Source organism: Carettochelys insculpta, chromosome 11 (assembly GCF_033958435.1).
Source record: "Carettochelys insculpta isolate YL-2023 chromosome 11, ASM3395843v1, whole genome shotgun sequence".
NCBI classification, from domain to species: Eukaryota; Metazoa; Chordata; order Testudines; family Carettochelyidae; genus Carettochelys; species Carettochelys insculpta.
The window spans coordinates 14,145,378-14,168,971 of record NC_134147.1 but is presented as its reverse complement, the minus strand read 5'-3'; the positions used below and the strand labels follow the sequence as shown (position 1 = coordinate 14,168,971).

The window sequence follows — 23,594 nt, the reverse complement described above, 5'->3', positions numbered from 1 at the left end:
AGGGGTGGGCAACCTGAAGCTCCAGAGCTCCTCTGCAGTTCCCTGCATTGCCGTCACTGAAACAGAAGAACTAAATTTAATTAGTTTAATGGCCAACAGGGCAGCAGGAGGGATCCAGCCATTAAGCCAACAGAATTTAGTTCCATTATTTCAGCGATGGCAAGGCGAGGAGCTACAGAGAGCCAGCAGATTCACAATGAGGGCAGGGCAAGGGAAGACAAAGGATACCCGGAAGGGGAGCCAGACGGGTCCTGTGGTTCCCATGTTGTCCTTATCTTTCATTGGCTGCAAGTGGTCTCTCATGTTGTCTTCGGGCCCTTGGGACTAGAGTTGAAGGAGCAGCAGTGGCTAAGGTAGGTTCGTCTGCCATGTTGAGTGAGGAAACAGGAGGAGCTAACTCGAGTGGAGTTTGTTCAGGAAGGGTTAGGCTGGGGGCCTTTTTGGGTGGACGGGTTAGTCCTGGGGGCCTGTTTGAGACTGAGGCAGGTTAATCCTGGGGATGGGAGGGTGGCTTTGGGGCTGAGAGGGGTTAAGCCACTTATAATACTGTTATTAGAGGTTCTGCAAAATTCTTTTGAGTTTAAAAGGGTTCCACGGCCAAATAAAATTCAGAAACACGGGACTAACCTAAACCTCCCTTGCTGCATTTTAAGCTCACTGCTTCTTTCCTTATTAACAGAGGTTAAGGAGAATAATCTCTCTCCCTCTTCCTTGTAACAACCTTTAAAGGTACTTAGAAACCATTATCATGTTCCCTCTCAGTTTTCTCTTTTCCAGACTAAGCAAACCGAATTCTCTCAATCTTCCCTTACAGGTCATGTTTTCTAGATCTCTAATAATTTTTGCTACACTTCTCTGGACCTCCTTCAAGTTGTCCACTTCTGTCCTGAAATGTGGTTCCCAGTACTGGACATAGTACTAATCGGCACACAGCAGAGTGAAATAATTGTTTCTTGTGTACTGCTTACAACAGTGGTTCCCAACCTTTTCACTAGTGTGGACCCCCGATCAACCCCCACTCACACAATTCATGGACCCCCATCAAAGCCAATTCTATTTTCTATTATCACGTTGAATAGTAACAGAGAGGAAAAAGTGGTCTGTCCCACAAAAGCTCACCTAATAAATTATTTTGTTAGCCTTTAAAGTGCTACTTGGCTGCTTTTTTGTTTTTCTATTATCATGGGGTTTTTTTTGTTTGTTTTTTGTCATGGACCCCCTGCAATACCTCACAGACTCACAGAGGTCTGTGGATCCTAGGTTGGGAACTACTGTTTACAACATTCCTGTTAATAACATCTCAGAATGATGTTTGCTTTTTTTGCAACAGTATCACACTGTTGGCTCATATTTAGCTTGTGGTCAAGTATGACCCGTACATTCCTTTTCTGCAGCAGTCCTTCCTAGATAGTCATTTCCCATTTTGTCTGTGTAAAACTGATTGTTCCTTCCTAAGTATATAGTGAAGTATATAAAATCAAATTCAAGTTAATTAGAGATTTGATTATTATATGGCATTTGAAAAATTATTCTGATAATGCCTTAGGTTTTAAATTTTGTTACGATTTGAGTTGATAATATATAAATAAATCATGCTACATTTCATTGTACACTGCCACTGAAGCAATATTTGATGTCTGATTTTTTTTAAATTATGTAATGAAAATTTCAAAACATACTGCTGTATATTAATTTTCTCTCAAATTCAGTTTTCCACCGTAATTTTCCAGATGTTTTGTTTCAAGAGCTTTGATCATGATTTTACAGCATGGATATTTAGGGTTTAGCATGTAAATATTGAAATTTTTCCATACCATACTAATATTGTCTATCTTTGCTTTGTTATTTAGTTAATAACGAAGATTTATGCCTGCAAATTAGCATTCTATAGTTTATTCTCATATTCTCTTCTCTAAAACTAATTTTCTTTGCAAATTCTTCTCTAAAATTCTTAAATAATGTGTCTTCTCTAAAATCAACTTTGGATATTTACATGTAAGGTGAGTATGATTGTTATAAAACAGGATATGGGTCACATGGAGAGGAAATAAATTATTTTTAAAGTAGTTGCTAAAATGTCATTTGATTAATTATATTTGTACTTACCCACATTGATTGCCCAGCCTCTGTCAATGGCAAGCTTTCCTGCCTTTAAGAAAAATGCAACAAGAATTTCAGGAATGTGTGAATTATGGTAATTAGGACTTTATACTGTAACCCTCTGGTACCTCTAAGGTTCCCACATGGCCTCTAGAGATGTTCATTAAAGTCAGTGGAAGTTTTACCACAGCAAGGCATGCTTGATGAGACCCTTTTACATTATGTGTATAATTCATCATCTTGCTACTGAGCATCTAAAATTAGCTTCGAGGTGCAGAGATGAACACTGACCCCTAGGAGTCAAACTGAAAAGTGCAGAAAATGAGAAAATTGTTCAAAGGAGTAAAATTTCTAAACGTGAGAAGAGTAAAGATAAATAGCGTTCACTCCTCTTTGCATCATTGAAGTTTACATAGTAATCCTCCCAACAACAGGTTTCCAAGTGAGCAAAACTGCATCAACTCTTGATTGACTGCATACACAGAAATGGTAATTATGGCTCTTCTGTGCACAGAAAAGCATTCAAAGAAAGAGTAAAATCAACAAATGCTGCAATTAGGAAAACTTGAACTTTTAAAAGAAAAAAGCAAAATACTACTAGCAAAGAGCACACAGTTTTAAGGATGCATTTCTACTTTTGAAGGCAGACATTATTTTCATTCACTACATAGTTCACTAATGGCTGATAAATTACAAGTAATTCAAGTGTCAGATATTTTTAAAGAGCATATTACAATCTCTAGTAAAAGTAAGATTATTTCCCAAGCAATCATGGAATGAAAATTCCATTTGCAAGGGGAATAAAGTGTCTACAAAGCTTCCTGAAATTCAACCCACCCTTTTTCCATGTTGAATCTCTGCGTCCCCATTTCCCCGTACAAGTTCGACAACGTGAGCACTGCATTGTGGGTATCTATCCCACAGTGCCTTAGCCACGGTTGCTTGTGGCTGTTTTATGCCGGAATCCCAGAATTCCAAGCACTGTCCCAGAATTCACAGCATGAGTAACTAGGTCACAGGCCTGTTCTCTCCTTCAGACAACCTCCCAACCTCATGAGGATTCTCACCAACAACCACAATCTATACCACAGGAACACCAGTCCTGGAACTTTTCCTTGCAACAAAGCCCAATGCCAGCTTTGTCCACATATCTAATCTGGAGATACCATCACTGGACCTAACCAGGTTATTCACAAAATCATGGGCACATTCTCATGTTCCTCAACTAACATCATATATGCCATCATGTGCCAACAATGCCCACATGCTTTGTATATTGGACAGACTTCAAACTCTCTTAGGCAAAGAGTTAATGGCCACAAAACAGAAAAAAACACTCCGGATCCACAAACCTGTCAGCCAGCAATTTAATGGAGTGGGCCATTCTGTTAATGACTTAAAAGTTTGCGTCTTACTGAAGAGGAATTTTCACAACAGTCTGGAAAGAGAGGCTGCTGAACTCTCTTTTATATTCAAATTTGACACATTAACATGTGGTTTGAACAGGGATGGGAATTTTCTGGGTCATTATAGGGGCTCTTTTGCATACTTGGCTTAATTAATTCTCCTCCCCATCCCCTTCTGCCCCTCTACTGTCTGATTTGCTCACCTTGATAATTTTTTTTTTTTTCTTTTTTCTGATTTGTGTACCTTGATTACTATTTTTGGTTCTCTGTGCCTTAAATATTGAGTGTGTTCTGGTATGGCTATGGTCAGAAGAAGTGGGTCTGCCCCACGAAAGCTCACCTAACAAATTATTTTGTTAGTCTTTAAAGTGCTACTTGACTGCTTTTTTGTTTTGTGCGAAAAAAGAATTGGAGATCGCGCCATTTCCTGCTACAGCATTCCAGCGCAAGCATGGATCCCCAAATGCTCCAAATTATAGCAAAGACTACTTCAGCAACCACAGTGGCTGTTGCGCAATTTGTCCTTCAATTCCAAAGCTCAGTGACAGCTGGCTATCATAACGGTGTTGCTGCTGCTGCTGAGGATGGTTTGGAAGAGCAAATCTCCCAAATGTGGTCCAAGAACACACAGCTGCTGGCTGCCATGAATGCTTTGCTGACAGTGGAGCAGTGGTTTTGGACTCACCAGACCAACACAATCTGGTGGGACCACATCATTTTGGAGTCCTGGAATGACCAGCAGTGGGTGCAGAACTTTCGCCTGTACAAGTCCACTTTTATGGAACTTTGTGATGTGCTGGTGCCTACCCTGAAGCACAGCAACACAAGAATGAGGCCAGCTTTAACAGTTCACAAACGAGTAGCAATCGCACTGTGGAAGTTTGCAATGCCCAACACTTACCAGTCAGTGGCAAATCAGTTCAGGGTGAGCAGATCAACATTGAAGTCCATGGTGATAGAGGTGGCCTATGCAATCTGTCAGCATCTCCTCAGGAAGACTGTGACCCTGGGAGATGTACAGGCAATAATGGATGGCTTTCTTGCCCAGGGCTTTCCTAACTCCAGGAGATGGCATACACATCATGGCCCCAGCCCACCTTGCCTCCAAGTATATAAACCGAAAGGGGTACTTCTTGATGCTGATGCAGGAGTGGGTAGATCACAAAGGTCATTTTACCAACATCACTGCTGGCTGGTCAGGGAGGGTTAATTCAGGACTGTACCAAAAGCTCCTAGATGGGACTTTCTTCCCTGATCAGAAAATTGAGATTGGCAATGTGGAGATGCCCATTGTTATATTGGGTGACCCTGCTTACCCTCTGCTTCCATGCCTGATGAAACGCTACACAGGAGCCCTGGCCCCCAGTAAGGAAAACTTTAGTCACAGACTCAGTAGGTGCACAATGGTGGTGGAATGTGCCTTTGGCCGTTTAAAAGCAAGGTTCAGATGTTATTGACACATTTGTACCTTTCTCAAGGTAATGCGCCCACTGTTATTACAGCTTCTGCTATTTTGTGTGACATATGTGAATCCAGGCAGGAAACTTTTCCATCGATCTGGAATTCTGAAGCAGAGGCCACAAGCAGGTCTTACTCACAGTCACCTACCATTCACCGCTAGCCACGCTCAGACAGCAGCAATAAGTGACGCTTTAAAAAAATACCTTCATGAATTATCTGTAACACACATGCTACCCATGTATTTCTCTGCCATAATGCCAATAAATCATACTGTGCCTTAATGAATAAATGCTTTTACTTGGTGGGAGGGGGTTAAGTTGCAGTGAGTAGAATGCATGTGGTGGGCAGCTGTGCCTTCAGCCCCACTCCCTCAACCCACTCGGTTGTCTTACCTGCATGTCGGCTGTGGACCAGGGAGTATCAGCAGGCAGCTGTGCCTTCAGCCCTCCCCCAGCTGGACCGGTTTGATTTGTGTTTCCCCCCCACTCTTGCATGACAAGAAATCATGCTGAGGTCAAAGGAGTGATTTTATTTTGGGGCAGGAGAAGTTTAAGTGGCAAGGAAAAGAAGCTTCTCAAGGGTGCCTGAATAGCATTTTGCAGTGGCCCTTCGGGCTGGAGCGGCAAGCTATCCTTGCCCTCCCTCCCCACGTGCGTGGGCCATGATGACGGGGGTGGGCACCTTCTCCCGGCACATGTCGGCTGCTGCACTGCTGGGTTGCGAGTCCCTCTGCAGCAGGGAGCACAGGACCTCTGTTTGCTCTGTAGTTGCCGTTACGAACTTTGCCATTGCTTCACTCTGCTTTGCCACTTGCTGCTGCTGGAGTTCAAGCATTCTCTCAGTAAACTCTGATTGACTGTGACGCCACTGAGCAGTGTCCTTTGTCAGCTTGGTGTGCTCTGCCTCAGTCTTTCCCACATACTGCGGGATAAGTTCTTGTTTGCATTTCTTTCACCTTTGTTTTTTCTCTGGTACACTGGGCACTGGGTTTGGAAAATTAAGACACAATTCACATAATGTGCTTTGAACTGCAACGAATGGTCTCTGTGTGTACTACCAGTGAAACTTTACTTCTGAAGGACACTCATGGGTTATTAAGGACGGGATAGTAAGCATGCATTTCACAATACATCACTTGCCATCACTTACCTAGCACATTGCTTTGTGGACATGGTACACTATAAGCAACTGTCTTCTTTTGTGGGGAAGGGAATGTCTGCTAAGCAGGGGAAGCCACCAGGTGTCCTGGCAGGGTGTCCGGTGTCAGTGAAAAATGGACAGCTGTATGGGCGGGGCGGGGGGTAGTCAATGTACAATAAAAGTAATAAAGAAAAAAATTAACAATGCAAAGAAAGGCTGCATGTAAAGGGACCATAGGAGGGGAGAAGCACAACTGGAGAATCCCCCACGGGGTATGGGGGATTCCTGAAAACAAATAATGCTCAGAAAGGGACATGGGAGGGGAAATACCCAGCAGAGTATGGCAGCTGTGTGGTACCAGGGAGTCCTGAAAAATCAAAAGAAATATTGGGGAAAGAGGACATTGGAGGGAAAACACCCAGCAGAGCCCAGCATTCACATGGCGCCAGGGAGTCCTGAAAAATGAAAAGAAATGCTGGAAAAGAAATGCTGGGGGAAAGGGACATGGGAGGGGAAAAGCAAAGCAGACCCTGACAGCCACTGGGTAGGAAGCATGTTAAAGAAAAAAAAGAAAGAAAAAAAAAAAACAGACGTGAATTCCCATGCTTCTGCAGATTGCCAGAGAAGACATCACCCTCCTAAAACTAACAGATATAGAGAAAGAACAGCTACTCCTGTTGCGTGACCAAAAGCCTGGAAAACTTACTAAAATGCTGTGTGGCACTATGACACCAGATCGCTATCTGGTTGCCTGGCATAGCAAGGTGAGCTACCGTGGAAGCCACAACAAGCCAGGCCTGCCCAAGAACCTCATAAAAAATTACAAGAGTGCCTGGATGAGGCCTTCGAGGAGATCTCCAAAAAGGAGAAGCGCTCCACCCCAAGAAATATTAACATGCAGTTCTGAGGGGAACACACTCATCGCAAACCTGTACCATACATAACCCTATAGCGATACCTATCCCAAACCCACTTCTAAAATGCAGAATACATGCTCACCTGAACCACTTGCTCCAGGAGGATCGGGGACTGCTGTGGAGGGGTCTATGGTGAAGAGCTCCGGGCTGCCTGAAACAACTTCCTCTGTCCCCTGCTCATTGCTCCTTTCATCTTCTCCACTGCCCTCATCCTCCAGCCCACCCTCCTCCTCCAGGCTCACCCTGAACTCCATACTAGAGACTCCACAAGTGCCGTAATTCAGACCAGACTCCATGGTGAGGTCACTTCCCATAAGCATGAGCAGCTGTTGATAACAGCGGCAGGTCCATGGAGCTGCCCCTGACCGCTGGTTGGCTTCCCAGACTTTTTGATAGGTCTGCCAGAGTTCTTTCACCTTCACCCAGCATTGCATAAAGTCCCAGGAATAACCTCTGGTGGTCATCTTGCAAAACATCTGATCATAGATTTCCACATTTCTCTTGGCAACCTGAAGTCTCTTCACCACCAACTGGGCTCCCCACATGGCAAGAATAACAAGAATCTCCAGGGAGGTCCAAGCTAGAGCTCTCTTGCAACAAGGAGTGCTAGGCAGACCACTACCCTGACTGGTAATGACTGCAGTACAGGGCTACTGAAAATTGCTACCTATGTGGTGCTATGTCTACCAATGCGGTGTGATGTGATAGGCAAAGGAATTTAATGGGCACCCTTTATATTCTCAGAGCTGGGCACTGCTGAATTCCAAATCAAATTCTAATTGAAATTCAAACTCAATCAAAACTTCGTGGGCTTACTTTGACCTTCCTGAACACCTGACAGCAGGGTACAATGAAGCAGCCATATTTGGAGGGTCACCGCATAGCTGTGGGGGATACATACAGCACACTTCTGGGAGGTAATAAATTTGAATTTAAGGACATGGCGCTTCCATGCTTGCCTTGATTTGAGATTTTAAATTCAAATTTGATGCTATACCCATCCCGTAATATCGATATTCTGTAATTGGCATTATGGCTCTATAAATCAAGTTAATAGTATTAACTGTGAAGACAGTCACATTTCAATATCTAGCTATCGCCTTTAAATTCAATTTTATCTCTTAGTGTAGATGCAGCTTTAATGAGCTATCCTTACGCATTTCCACTGAAATCATCAGGGCAACCTGGATGTACATGACACAGAATTTCAGCCTATTTGTTTTGAATTTTCAAGTCACTGTATTCCAGTTACTTATTTTAGATCTAAATGGGATCTAACAGGGGAAACTAAGGTCCACATACAGCTAAATCGTCACCTTCCACAGACTGGTCTACTTTTGCCTTTTCCACTTGTTTCCACCTCCACTACTTTTATCCGTATTAATAAAAAAAACCCATTGAATAGTGTTCCAAAATTTGAACAATGGTTTTATCGCTTTCCCTCTCCACTCTTTAATAAGCCATCTTTTAAAAATAATGCAAGTAAGGATGATATTCAAGTTAGCATGACTACTTTTCCCATCTTTTAAGGGAGCTTTGGGTTATCCAAACAGCATTAGAAACTATTACTAATAAATTCAAACTCCTTTACTTCTAACATTCCTTTTTCCTAACTTATTCTTCTTCAATTTTCAAGAAAACACAGTAAAAAAATAGAAGTTGAAGATCTGAGAGGAGGGAAGATTACTTGGAAAACATGGTCAAAAAATGGGAAGATGCTTTTTATATCAGAAAGTAAGGCAGACTGGACATCAAAGAAATCAGAACCCAAAAAACTTGTTGTTCTACATAAACTTGGAGAGTATCACAGGCGCCAGGACTGTGTAGGTAATTTGGTAGTAGAAGTTGTTCATCCCATTCCACAACCCATGGCAGAAAAAAGAGGAAAGTGGCACCTTTATTTTCAGGGCATCTGTAAGCTCTACAGTAGAACTAAGAGCTCTTAGAATCATAGGGTTGGAAGAGATGCCAGGAGGTCTTCAAGTCCAAACCCCTGCTCAAAGCAAAATCAATCCAACTAAATCATCCCAGCCAGGGCTTTGTCAACCCAAGATGTAAAAATCGCACCACCTCTCTAGGTAACCTTTTCCTGAGCTTCACAACCCTCCTAGTAAAGTAGTTTTTACTAATATCCAACCTCTATCTCATGGTCCATTCCTTGTCGTGGTGAGGTGGCTTTTGTCTCAAGGACCCAAAGAGCTATGCCAGCAAGAGCTACAGGTCCTAGAAGGGTAATGCACACTGAATAGGTCAAAGGGTAGTGATCAGAAAAATGTGGATCACCTCTCCCTGAGATAAAGGAGGTTGGCTTAGAGTTAACAACCTTATCCATAAAAAAAAAATGTGATATAAACATCTACAAAAACCCCTATAACTACACAACTCTTGGGAGGAGTTGGCAATCTGCTCAGATTGAGTATGAAGCGTGGTAGGGAAAACCAAGAGGAAGCTGCCCTGCAGATAACACTTCTCTGACCCAGGACAACCCCCCAGTTAGGCACATGGAACATCTGGACCATGTATCAAGCAGGGAAGACAGCGCAGATTGCAGTGGAGATGAAATAGTACAAGCTTGCCAATTTGAGCTTGTGTGAAACAAGACGGACACAATCTGGGTGTCTACGCCTGGCAAGAGGTGAAACCCTCATCTACTCAGGACATGAAGAAGAGGCCACACCACACACAGAAGGCATGGGCTTGATGTTATCTGGAGAGGCATCTGGTACTTTAATAGAGTGGACAGCAGTATCATCATGCATCATCACAGCCACATTCTACACCAAAGAGTGGAAGGTATTAATTATGCAGTGCAATGCACCCACCAATGAAGCAGCTGAGGAATGTAAAACAGACTTCTCTGAGAAACCACAAAGTGTTGTGAAAGCCAAGAAGGATATGTTGATTTTGACAGGTGACTTCAATAAGAAAACTGAAAGCATAAATACGGGCAGAGAACAGACAAGGGGAAAAGGCGACCTAGGACACATGAATGTGACTTGTGTTCCATTAATGGATTGGTGATAGGTGGTGGTGGTTTTTTCCTCACAAAAGGATTCATAAGGTCAAATGGGTTTCACCGGACCACCAGTCAGAAAACCAGATTGATCTGTATCAGCACTTCTTTCAGAAAATTGTTGCAGGACATCTGCACTAGAAGAGGAGCAGATGTAGGTTCAGACCACCATTTGGTCACAATAAAACTCAAGTTCAAGCTCAAGAGGTACACCCCAAAAGCAACCAAGACAGGACTGAGATTCAGCATGGAGCAGCTGAAGGATTCAGAGACAAGAGCCAGTTTCCAAGTGGAGCTGTCCAACAGATATGCACTTCTGACAAACCTTATCCCAAAAGATACTACTGTGAAACAAATATGGGAGCACAGCAAAACAGACTGGAAAGAGAACTGCAATAAAACATTGGAAAAGAGGAGAAGGTGTCAGAAAGAATGGATCAGAACAGAAACTCTGAGAAAAGTGAAGAAATAAAAAGACAGAAAAATAGCAATAAACAAGAGCCAAAAAAGAGCAGCCAAGGTGGAAGCTCACAGCCTATATTCAGAAGCCAACAAAGCAGTTAAAAAGGCTGTAAAATGGGACAAGAAGAACTTTGTGGAAAACCTTCCACAACAAGCCAAACAAGCTGCTGGTCAGAGAAACCTGAAAGGGCTCTATAACATCACACAGAAGCTAGCTGGGTCACTGCATGCAGCAGATCAGCCACTACAGTGTAAGGAGGGGCGTGTGTTAATAAACCCAAGTGAGTAGCTCAGTAGGTGGAAGGAACACTTTGGAGAGCTACTGAATCACAGAAATTGATAAACAACTCAGCGAAGAACAGGCCAGCTTCCAAAGTAAGAGTTTTTGTACTGACCAAACAGCAACTCTCGGAGTGATCACAGAACAGTTGCTTGAGTGGAACTCCCTCATGCACATAACCTTCACTGACTTTGAAAAAGACTTCGACACCCTTGGCATAGGCACTTTGTGGAAACTGCTGCAAAAACATGACACCCCATCCAAAATTATTAACCTGATCCATTCAACATATGAACCCTTGACATGCCAAATTGTTCACAATGGTGTCTTGACAGAATCCTTCAGCATACTCTCAGGAGTGTGACAAAGGTGCCTACTGTCACCTTTCCTATTCTTGATCAGCATGGACTGGATTATGAACAAGGGAACACATGTCCATCAATGAGGCATTCAGTGGATGCTTTTGAAACAGCTAGAGGACATTAATTTTGCTGATGTTGCCTCCCTTCTTTCACGCCAACATGAAAGCATGGGAGAAAAGGTCACAATACCAAATGAGACACAATCTCAACTATGCTAAACACTATGCTGTCCAGAGTCTCAAAAATAACCCAGACATTATAATCAAACCAGCTGACAAAGGGGGTGCTGTTGTCATCATGAATAAGTCAGACTAAGAACAGAAGGCAGCCAGACAACTCTCCAACACCACATTTTACAAACCTCTCTCCTCTGATCCCTCTTTGGAATTCCAAAAGAAATTACAACTACTACTTAAGAAACTCCCTGCTTCTACTCAGGACCTCATTCACTCAGAAACACAATCTAATTCCCAACCTGCATTATTCTATGTACTTCCCAAAATCCACAAACCTGGAAGCCCCAGACACCCTAACATTTGGGGTATTGGCACCCTTAGTACTGGACTATCCAGTTAGGTAGATTCCCTCCTCTAACCCTATGCCACCAACACTCCAGCTATCTCTGAGATATCACTGACTTCCTGAGGAAACCACAGCCAGTCTAGTGTCTGACCTCTGTAACTTTGTTCTCACACACAATTATTTCCAATTTGGGGACAACTTACACCTCCAGATTAGTGGAACTGTTATGGGCACCCACATGGCCCCACAATATGCTAATATATTTATGGCTGACTTGTAACAACGATTCCTCAGCTCTTGTCCCCATTACCCCTCCTTTACTTATGATACATTGATGACATCTTTATCATTTGGACCCACGGTAAAAAGAGATCCTAGAAGAATTCCACAGAGACAATCTGCACCCCGCCATCAACTTATGCTTTGACCACTCTACACGAGAGATACATTTCCTGGATGCTACAGTACAAATCAAGGATGGCCTGAGCAGTACCACACTCTACCAGAAACCCACTGACCACTATACTTGCCTACATGCTTCAAGCTTCCATCCTGCAATCCATCATTTACAGTCAAACCCTTAGGTACAATCGCATCTGCTCTGATACTACTGACAGAGACCAAAAACTACAAGATCTCTACCAAACATTCATAAACCTTAATTACCCTCCGGGAGAAGTAAAAAAACAAATAGACAGGGCCAGACAAATGCCCAGAAACCAACTAATCCAAGACAGGCCCAAAAAAGCCAACAACAGAACATCACTGGTCATTACCTACAGCCCCCCAACTCACACCACTGCAATGCATCATTAAAGACCTTCAACCTATCCTAAATCAGGATGCTACACTCCAGAAGGCCCTAGGTGACAGGCCTGTTCTCTTCTACAGACAACCTCCCAACCTTATGAGGATTCGCACTAGCAACCTCAGGCTATACCACAATAACACCAGTCCTGGCACTTTTCCTTGCAACAAGCCCCATTGCCAACTTTGTCCACATATCTATTCAGGAGACACCATGGCTGGACCCAACCGTTATTCACAGAATCACGGTCACATTCTCCTGTTCCTCAACTAACATCATATATGCCATCCATGTGCCAATAATGCCCACACAGACTGCAAACACTCTTTGATGAAGAATGAATGCACACAAAACAGACATCAAAAAACTCCTAATGCACAAACCTGTCCACCAGCACTTTAGTGGAGTGGGCCATTCTATTAATGACCTGCAAGTCTGTGTTTTACTGAGAAGGAACTTTAACAAACATTTAGAAAGTGAATGCTCAGCACTGTCATATATATTCAAATTTGACATATTAACACGTGGTTTGAACAGGACAGCAATTACCTGGCTCATTATAAGGACTCTTTCACATACTTTGTTTTATCTAACTCTTAACTTCACCACCACACACCCACTTCCTGCCACCCCTCTGCTCTTCTGATTTGCCAACCTTGATAACAATATTTGGACCTCTGTGCTTTATATATGGAGTCTGTTCTGGTATAGCTCTGATCTGAAGAAGTGGGTCTGTCCCACAAAAGCTCATCATCTAATAAATTATTCTGTTAGTCTTTAAAATGCTACATGACTGTTTTTTTTGTTTTGATTGAATACAGACTAACATGGCTCTCTCTCTGTCTCAAAACTAGATAAATTTGCCTCAATTACTGGGCTGAGCATTAACAAGGAAAAGACCAAGACAATGAGGATCAACCAGTCAAACACCATCACACTAGAAGGGGTTGACCTGGAAGATGTGGAGCAGTTCAACTGTTTGGGGAGTATTATGGGCAGAGACAGAGGAACAGATAAGGATATCAATGCCAGGATAGGGAAAGCAACAGCTGCATTCAAGATGCTACATCCCATACGAAGTTCACAAATAATATCTGGGAAGATGAAAATTCACATATTGTATGGTTGTGAGAGCTGGCATACTAAAAAGTCTTCAAATCACAGGCTACAGATATTCATAAACAGATGCCTGAGGTACATCCTTCACATCAAATGGAAAAACCGTGTCACAAATGAAGAGCTTTGGAACAGAGCAGGACAAGCACCACATGACATTCAAATGAAGGGAAGAAAGTAGGGGTGGCTAGGCCACACTCTCAGAAAACCATTATCCAGCACAGTCCATCAAGCTCTCACATGGAATCCGCAAGGAAAACGCAAAAGAGGAGGACCTCTGACAATGTGGAGAAGAGCTACTGAGACTGAAGGACAACAACTGGGATACTCCTGAAGCCAGCTAGAAGTTTTGTCCCAAGCCAGAGTGAAGTATAGGAAGCCTGTAGATGACCTATGCCCCACTTGGAGCACAAAGGTTTGAGTATTAAGAAGTAATATCCAACCGAGACCTCCCCCACTGCAACTTACAACCATTGCTCCTTGTTCTGTCTCCTGTCACCACTGAAAACACTCTCTTTCTTATACTCCTTCAGATAGTTGAAGGCTGCTATCAAATCCCCCCTCACTCTTCTCCTCTATAGACCAAATAAGCCCAAATTCCTCAGCCTCCTCTCAAGTCAGGAGTTCCAGCCTTCTAATCATTTTTGTTGCCCACCGTTGGACTCTTTCCAATCTCCCCACATCCTTTTTGTAATGCGGGACCCAGAACTGGACATAATATTCCAGATGTGGCCTCACGAGTAACATATAAAAGGGGAATAATCACTTCACTCGACCTGCAATACTCCTAAAAGGTCACATTGACGACTCATGTTCAGCTTCTCATCCACTGTAATGCTCAGGTCCTTTTTAGCAGAACTGCTGCTTAGCCAGTTGGTCCCCAGCCCGTAATAGTGCTTGGGATTCTTATGTCCTAAGTGCAGGACTCTGCACTTCTCCTTGCTAAAACTCAAAAGATTTCTTTTGATCCAGTCTTCCAATTTGCCTAGGTCACTCTGAACCCTATTCCTACCTGACAGAATATCTACCTCTCCTCCTAATTAGTGTCATCCATTAACTTGCTGAGGATTCAATCCATCCCCTAGTCCAGGTCACTAATGAAGATGTTGAACACTTCTGCCACTTTTCCACATTTGTTAGAAATTTATATAAAATCTTTCTTGTTTGCTAAATGTCCCAGTTTGCTCCTTGATTTCATGATCGGCTATTGTTATCTAATTCTCATTTTCATTGCCATGTTAGCCATGCTTCTGCCAAATGTATGTGTGCCTGTATGGATTATCTGTGATTGTTAAGTCACATTGGAAAGAATAAGCAGCTATGCTGTTTAAGCCATGGTGGAGCGGTGCTTCATAGGCCTCAATGCCTGGGCACCCTGCCCCTTGGGCTCCGATCGGTGTTGCCCATGTTCAGTCCTTCCCTGAAGCTGCTGCTGGCAGGAGAGAGCGGCACAACTCGATGAGGTGCCTCGCTACCTCAAAAACCTCTACAGTTGAAGGCTCCAGGAAGTCTCCCACTGGGCTGGTGTCCCACTACAGGCTTCACTGTGTGCCTGACTGAAGAGGTCTGGGCTCAGCACCTGATGGTAGCACATATCCCACTTGCGGGCACATGGAAGGCACACACTGCTGGGGCAACCTGCCCCGGCTAGACCTCCTCTTCTTCTGAGGCACTGGGGACTGGGAGAGGTGCTGAGATCTGTGCAGTGCTGGGGTGGCACGTGAGTATCCAGATGCCTCCTGCACCGAGGCCAGTGCACTCTGCATCACTGGTGCTGGATCCGACCCTGGTGCCAGACAAAGAGCTGCCTCTATTAAGATGACCTCGAGGCAGGACTCTCTGTCCCACTTGGTCTGAGGTTTGCAAAACTTGCAGATCTTGCAGGCCTCGAACGAAGAAGCCTCACTCAAGCAGGTGAGGCAAGAAGAACGTGGATCACCACGGGGCATAAGCTTCTAGCAGCACTTTCAGGGTTTGAAGTCCTGAGGGCCAGACATGCCCCACCACATGCATGGAACATGCAACTCAAGGACCACAATGGGTCCTTAAAACTAAACTAACCATTTAAAACCTAAAACTTAAAACTAAACAACCACTTAAGAACTGACAACTGCTGAAAACTAGTAACAATAAACAAATGACTGCTTAAGGATACTTGCTAGTGAGATCAAGACCATGTGACCAACAGGCACTACGAAGGAAGTGAGGGGGTGGAGGGCCAGCAGGGGTATATATTGGCCAATATACCAGCACCACTCCAGGGGGCTCTCCTGTTGGCCCAACAGATATTGCTGAAAGAAAATTTTCTGATGGCATGCATACCTACAGGAAATCAAAAAAGAATCATACATGATATATTGCCCATCATGAGAGATTGCCTGTCCACCAGCTATCAATTCTACCTCTTTCCTGAATCTCTTGAGGATTGGATTCCAACAACTGGTGGCAAACCAGTGACTCTTGACAAAGATGGCATTTCATTTGCAGAACTAGGGAAATTATCTGTGTAGTTCACAGCACCAATGAACAGAAATTTTAACAAGGGAAGGCAATTTATTTTGTATGTTTATATAGTGTTTGAAAAGATAAAAGTATTATAGAAATGCTATATAGTATTATAATTAGTCCCTATACCAGACATAAAAATTTGAGTATTAGCCTGGGAAGGAAAATACTAGAGAATGTTGTGAATAAATGCTAAAGCAATACTAAAAGGAAGTATTTAAACATTATTTAGATTTATCTTATTAAATAAGTGTGTGTAGAAAATTACAGCTGTTTCCCCACAGTCATTTATAATTCATCTAAATAATAAGGTAATTAAAATGTTGTTAGGTTTCCCTTACTGTGATGGAATTTTTACAAAAAGGATATTGGCAATCTGCCTTAGAAATTAAAAATAGGAATGAATGATTACAATACTAGATGCATTGCAGTTGCATCTAGGGGTTACAACCAAAATCAGACCCCCATTGTACAAGGCACTCTACAAATATAATGAGATACTTGCTCTGTCCCCAACCCTGAAATAATATATGCATGGGCTTAACTTTAAATACCACCAGCAGCCCTGTTGAACTCCACATGTATAAAGCTAAAGCACCATGTATGCTTTATCAAGATTGGGAATAAACTGGAAAGACCAAAAAAAAAAGATAATGAGCATAGAAACAGAATGGTAATGCAGGAGATGGGGGAGAGATTGAGCAACGGCCTTGTAAACCCAGGGTTGTGAGTCCAATCCTTAAGGAGGCCATTTATGGGCCTGGGGCAAATAGATTTAAAAAAAATAAACTTATCAGGGATGATGCTTGATCTTGCCAAGAGGGCTGGGGACTGGAATCTATGATCTCCAAAGGTTTCTTCCAGTTCTATGAGATATGTATCTCTCCATACATTAAGCGACTTGCCCAAACAGACAGCAAGTTGGTGGCAGACCAATGAAGAAAACACAGGTCCCCTGACCCCCAGCATAGAGCCCTTATGAATACTGCTTACATTTTAAAAAAATCTTAAATAGGTTAAAAAACCCTGAGGTCTAAGGAAGCTTAAAGTCTGTCTCGACTCAACAGAGAAAACATTCAGATTTCAACAGACCTGCTGTACGGGGCTGTGTGTGTAAAATGAGACATAGAGCTTCCTATCACTAAGCCACTGGGTCAAAGTCAGTCCAAGTTAGAAACCAAAACAAATGTGTACCCACTTTGAGATTGTCTCTCATTGAACTGTGAAATTCTATCCTTTTCTAAAACTCTTTCCCTTACAGTACAGTTACTGAATTAGCAATGGAGAGACTAAAAATGCATGCTGTCCTGTGCAACCTCAACACTATGCGGCTATAGAATTCTAAGAACACTATATATTTTCCCTCTGTCAAATGCTAATTTCATGTATTTTTTTCAAAAGTAATTAATTAATAATACATTTATTTAATTTAATTAATTTAATTAATTAAAAAATACATTAATTTAATATTAATGCCAAACTCCTCCAGGAACCTAACCAGGTTCACTAGCATTAAAGAGAGCTTTCCCAATGACAGCATTGGTACTCTCTTCTTGAGTATCTATTAATAACTTAGACCAGGAATAATCAAACTTTTCATGTCAGGGCCCACTATTTTGACCGTGTAATTAGCAGCTCCTCCCCACGCCCTCCATTGAATATAGTCCAAACCACCTTGTTTATCTTCACCTTAAAAAAAAAAAACTATCAGCATGTGTAAGAAAATATGTAGAATGTAAAAATTTTATTAATTGGTGTATAAATGTGAATATACACACAAAAAACAGCGACATGTTTCAACATGTTTAATGAGATGTGTGAGCCAGAGACCCAGCAGCAGATTGTGCTGCATACACCCTTACAAAATTTCACACCCCCAACTTCGCTCACCCCTGACTTAGACAACATTTCTTCAGAGCTATGAAACAAATTTGCCTTAAGATTATATGCGTGTAAGTCCCACTAACTTTCACAGATACCTTCCAGGAACGCAAAGCGCCTTATGTGTTGTGTTACTTTAAAAGTCTAGTCAAAGACACTAAACTGTAGAAAATCAAGCAAGTGCTTTCCACAGTTCCATTTGATATGCGCCTTCATATTAGGAATGTTTATTGCCATAAAAATGTTACTATTTTTAAAATATGCATAAATCTGAACAACAAACACTTAACATAGCTTACTGCAAGCCCACTCTTTACTGTAAGCCTTGACTGATAATACTATCACACAAACGAAAATGCATGGGACAAGATATTTTACTCTATTAATTTTAAATGATAGCCAACACAGCATTTCATTGTTCTGTCTCCTTTCTTATGGTACTATCAACCCTTTTTGGGGCATGCAATGTTTTCCAAAAATAGCAAAAGTTTACACAACTTATAAAATAGATTTTTTAAGAAGTATTTTAATTAGTTTTGTGCTTTTATTTGCTTCTTGAACAAAGTGTGAAATTTGCCATTTCGGTTGCTTTAAATAGTACCCTCATACCTTTATCGGTATGGGAGACCTTGACCACACAGGCAAGAATGAGAGAAGCCCAAAACACATGCCTGACAGGAAGAAGAGCTCTGTGTCCTCCGTCCTGGTGGTGGTTTTCTGTGTAACCACTGGGTTGACAAAAGGATACACAGGCAGCTTATCAGCTGCTGGGTACCCCGCCATTTATTTAAACTACATCGCACAGTTTTCAAAGCCTCTACTCTTTCATTAGTTGTCCATCTCCAGGCCCCTTTGTTGTAGATTTGGAGTTGTGCTGCTTACAATGCTGTGGGTTGGACTGATCCCATTTTAAGGATCAGAAAGGAATTTTTCCCACTGGACCAGACTTGCATGTTGCATGGTGAGATTTTTGTTTTCCTTTCAGCCTTCTGGAGGCTCAGTTGGGATAGAAACAATAGGATTTGAGAGTCATATAATGTTCTTAAGATTATACATTCATCAACACTTGCAGCTGGTCTCCAGTGTAGGTAAAGCCTAAAAGGGCCAAGTTCCAGTGGTAAATGAGACCCAGGATTGCACAGTTGGACTTTGCACTCAGGAGGGCAGGGGGAAGGGGAGACAGAGGAAGAACAGGAAAGACAGGGGAGAAGGGCTTTGGGATTGACACAGACTGAGGTTCTCCTTCCCAGCCTTGTGGCCTCTACCCTCCCAAGCCTTTGTAAGTTGTTTGCATCTTCAGTGAATCTTTAATGTTATTCATCAAAGGAAGAATTTCAAAAAAATGCATCTTGCTTTTAATGTACAGTTTGATTGCAGTGAAATACCTATTATCCCACTAACAGGCAATTAACATAGATAACCTCTCAGTCTTGTGAAAATACTGCTGCTGCTACAGTTCTCTTAGAACTTCCCACCCTCCTGCACCTTTGTATCTGTTAGTAAGCTGAAATAGACTTTTCATTCTGATTTCTAATGATGAAAGCAAAGTGTAGCATTACTGCTGAACCTCATGACAATGTAGCTGATACCTTAACATAATGCAAAAAGGGCAATGTGGGATTCTTACCCTTTACTGTATCAGCTAAGTTCAGAAGAGTGAAAATGCAGCAAAAGCAGTGAAAATCTATTTGCTAGCACATTGATTGTGATTTTAGATAAGATCATTTACTTTCAACTTATAAACTGAGGTCAGCTTCTGGGAAGAGAGAGAGAAAATACCATTATGGCCTTTCAGCACTGCAGTTCACTTTTTGAAACGTGCTCCTACTCTGATAAAGACCATAGTTGGGTTCAACGGATGTCCCCCCTTCTGATTTTATTATCAAAATGTAACTGGTTTATGTCATGGAGTGTGGGGGTACCCAGGCCCTGCACCCCATCCACAGTCAGATGTGACTCTCATTCAGCAGGGAGAACTAAAGATTTATTAGTTGACAGGGGCGCAACCTAGATCAGACTTGTCAGCATTGAAACCAGAAGCATTTTGGGGACAAGGGGCCCAGAGAGGGTCCCTGAACCGGGGCCCTAGCCCTCCTTCCTCCCTCTTTAGCCAGATCAGACTTGTCCACCTCAACAGCCCAGTTCCACTTCAAAGCAGCTAGGCCCGTCCTCTCTTCTTTGCTCTGTTTCCCAGAATAGAAAGGTATCACCTGCTTGCTTAGGTTACAAAGAGCCTGGAGGGCAAGAAGTCATCACGCCAAATCTCCCATCACCTCTATGCACCAATGCTTTGCCTAGGGAAGGTGAGTCACCCACCTTGGGTTACTACTGGACAATAGGAAACATATGCAATCTAAGCAGAGGAATAAAATCCTCACACACCCCACTTTGCCAATTTACAATGAAAAAGGTGTTTTTTCTCAAGTACTAACCCTGCAAACTCAGCCTTAGTTCAAAGTCTGAGGTGGGCTCTTTCCATATGGCATAACACCCCCTGTAGTAAAAATCCTCTAAGAAAAATTAAGCCCTCAGTGATGTGTGCGCAGCTCCACTGCCTGCAGTGAGGAAGAACAGATGTAGCTAATTGGAATTTGCAAAACAAGTCTGTTTTGATTAAACAGAATACAGCTCGCTCCCATTTTAGCTGGTCTCCCTCTATAGCACTAATGGCAGTAAAAGCAGAAAAAATATTTTAAATATTAAAATGAGTAGTTAAAATTTCTGAATGCGCAAAATGAACAGTAAGATGTCATTTCCTCACTCGTATTTCAAAGTGGAAACTCACTGTAAGCAGCACACCTTTTTCTTGTGGCAGCAGAAAAACAAAATAACAAGAGTAGGTGATATCCTGACTAAGGTAAAAAATCTCTCCAATCTTATTGGCTCTCTCTCTTTTGATGCCCGCTCATCTTGATACCATTGATACGTATTGCAATGTGACACTGGATTTAACCATTGTCTCTAGAGCAGACCATTAATCCTTTTTCTGCCCTAGTAAACCACCTAATCATAGACCTATTGGTATACACCCACAGATGGCTCTAAGAATTAAAGTCTAAGACAAGAGGGCACAGGTTAAGTATCTTTCTTAAAAAATAGAGTTTGTTAATTCAAACTGACGACACACATTGGAATAAAGCATCAATAGCTTACCATTATTGTTCCTCCTGTCTGGGTTCTTAAAGGCTTCAGCACCTTTCTCTGAACAAGGAAATTGGGGAGAAAGAGAACTGGAGGAATTTCTGTAATTGTAGCCACTACAAATGACCACTACAGAAAAAAAATAGAGAATAATTATACATTAGTTTCTGTAAATTTTACTTTATCACAATACTACTTCAGTATTCTGTCACACAGTTACTACACATTGAACAAACCACCTGGTTTTCACATATAGTATTTTCTACCTAGAAAAATACCAATATTTATAATAATAATTAATATTGGGATTAACATTGACCTCTGAATACCTTCCTTTCTTTTATAGACCAGCCTGTCTTAAATTGCAATTTATGAGAAACTGTTTCAGAAGTCAGATTCTGGATTCTTATCTCAAATTTTGAAAGGAATATTTTTTTTCAAGTGATGTACACATTTCCAACAAGTTAACAACGTTATAAAACCAATAATGAACATTTTAATGGTATTAATAGCTGGCTGTGCTTACTACTTTGCTCAACTCAAAGGGTGTAATAAATACATTAAATAGATTTGGACTAAGAAATTTAGCACTTATTAATGAACATTTTATGTGCATCTTTGCTTAAACAATGCATAATAATTTGATTATTTTCATGCAAGAGCAGGTAAGATGTATGTTTTAAGGCATATGACTTAAACAAGCACCTAATCAAGAAATTGATTCAAACAATTACTTCCAAAAATTTACAATATGTGATCTATTCTAGTGAAGAACTTTTATTCTTCATTTACTCCCTCTACGAATACATATTAGCAATGTAAGGAACTATGCCACGGCTCAATATATTTTAAAGCCTAAATCACATATAACAGTACTTAACATCTACATTTTCTACTTATTACTCATAGGCCATGCCCACACTATTCCCTTTCAGAAGAGCTATAGTAATGCGGCACTTCGGAATATGCTCACTAGCATAACAGCAGCTGCACACGCTTTGAAACTGCGGGCTTCGAAATGCACGCTGCCTGTGTAGCCTTCCCAAAAACAGATGAGAAGAAGGGGCTTTCGAAATCAGGGGGCCGTTTTGAAAGGCCACTTGGCTACATGGGCAGCATGTGTTTCAAAACCAGCAGTTTTGAAGCATGCGCAGCTGCCACTATGCTAATGAGGCACTGCATATTCATGGCAGCACTTCATTAGCGTATTCCAAAGTGCCACATTACCATAGCCCTTCCAAAAAGAGGAGATAGTGTGGCCACGGCCAATATTTCATATAGTCAGGTCAATAAATTGGAAAACTTTGAACAAGGATTTCAACTGGATCCCACACTCTTCAGCATAATGAAATTTCAGAAAATTCTGTACACGTCTGAGGTTCTCTTATTTCATTAGTTGTACAATTGCAACTGATGGGTAAACTGGTGGATGAACTTAAAAAAATATAAAATGATATGCTTATTTAGTCTCCTTGGGCATTCAAAATACGACCACTTACAAACAAAAGAATTTAAAGGAAGATTGTAAGTGTCATTTATGGGAATGGTTATACATGCGTTTTAAACATGAAAAGTATATACATTCAGCACTGCTTACTTTGACAGCAGTTCACTTAAGAATTTGTTTTGTACTTTCATGGGTAAAGAAATTTCAAAGACAATAGAGGGCTTATACCATATTGGAAACACAGTTTCCAATAACAGCTGTCCATCTTTTAGGTAACAATTATCTTTACTAGCTTCTTTTAATGGAGCAGGATTTGCTAAAATGTATTTGAAAGGTGTTGTAAATTAAGGTTAGTACTAAAAATATGAAGAGCTGATTTCTGCTTGTAATGCATTTTAAATGGAGTTGTACAAGGCTGAATTTGGCCTAACAAAATCTAGTGTCAAGCACTACAGATGGTTGGAAAAATGTAAGAATATTTCACAAATATCTTTGTCTCCATTTATTTTATGTTGACATTTTCTGGCCAGCTCTACAAACACACTGTAAACCATATAATCAATGCAACCCATGTAACAATTTGTAATCTCCTCCACGATATAATTTGGCCACAGAAAAGTATAGCTTTACTATACCACCCCTTCCTTTTGCAGAGTGCCAGCAAAGGAGAAAAGCATCAAAGAAAACACCTCAAGCAGGTATTTACATGAGTATGTTGAAAAGAAAAAGGAAAATGGGAAAAAAAGAACCCCAAGAAGCAGGAAACAGGAAAAACTCAAATCAATGTATTATGTAACAACCAACTTTTAATAATGATGCAATAATTCCACCTTCGCATTCTTATGACTACACAGATGACTCAAAGCTTTGTATTCTTAGTTAACAACGGAAAGAAAAATGCTTTCAGGTAATTAAAGCCGGAGAACTCTCAATGTTTGTGTATGATATACATGTTAATTTTATTTTACTTAACACAGTACTTGACGAGACATACAAAATAAGATAAAACATAAATCATGAGGAAAGTCTTCAG

At 41.5% G+C, this 23,594-nt stretch overlaps 1 protein-coding gene across 2 annotated transcripts in view; it reads right to left on the bottom strand.

The window, feature by feature from the left end:
• HDAC11 (histone deacetylase 11) overlaps positions 1-23,594 on the bottom strand; it is a 109,826-nt gene that overhangs the window by 51,629 nt on the left and 34,603 nt on the right. For both annotated transcript variants that reach the window (XM_075005108.1, XM_075005109.1), the window contains exons 4-5: positions 21,127-21,243; positions 2,107-2,149 (exon numbers count right to left, since the gene is read on the bottom strand). In XM_075005108.1, the coding sequence (XP_074861209.1) occupies positions 2,107-2,149; positions 21,127-21,243 (160 nt within the window). The remainder of the gene's footprint in view (positions 1-2,106; positions 2,150-21,126; positions 21,244-23,594) is intronic.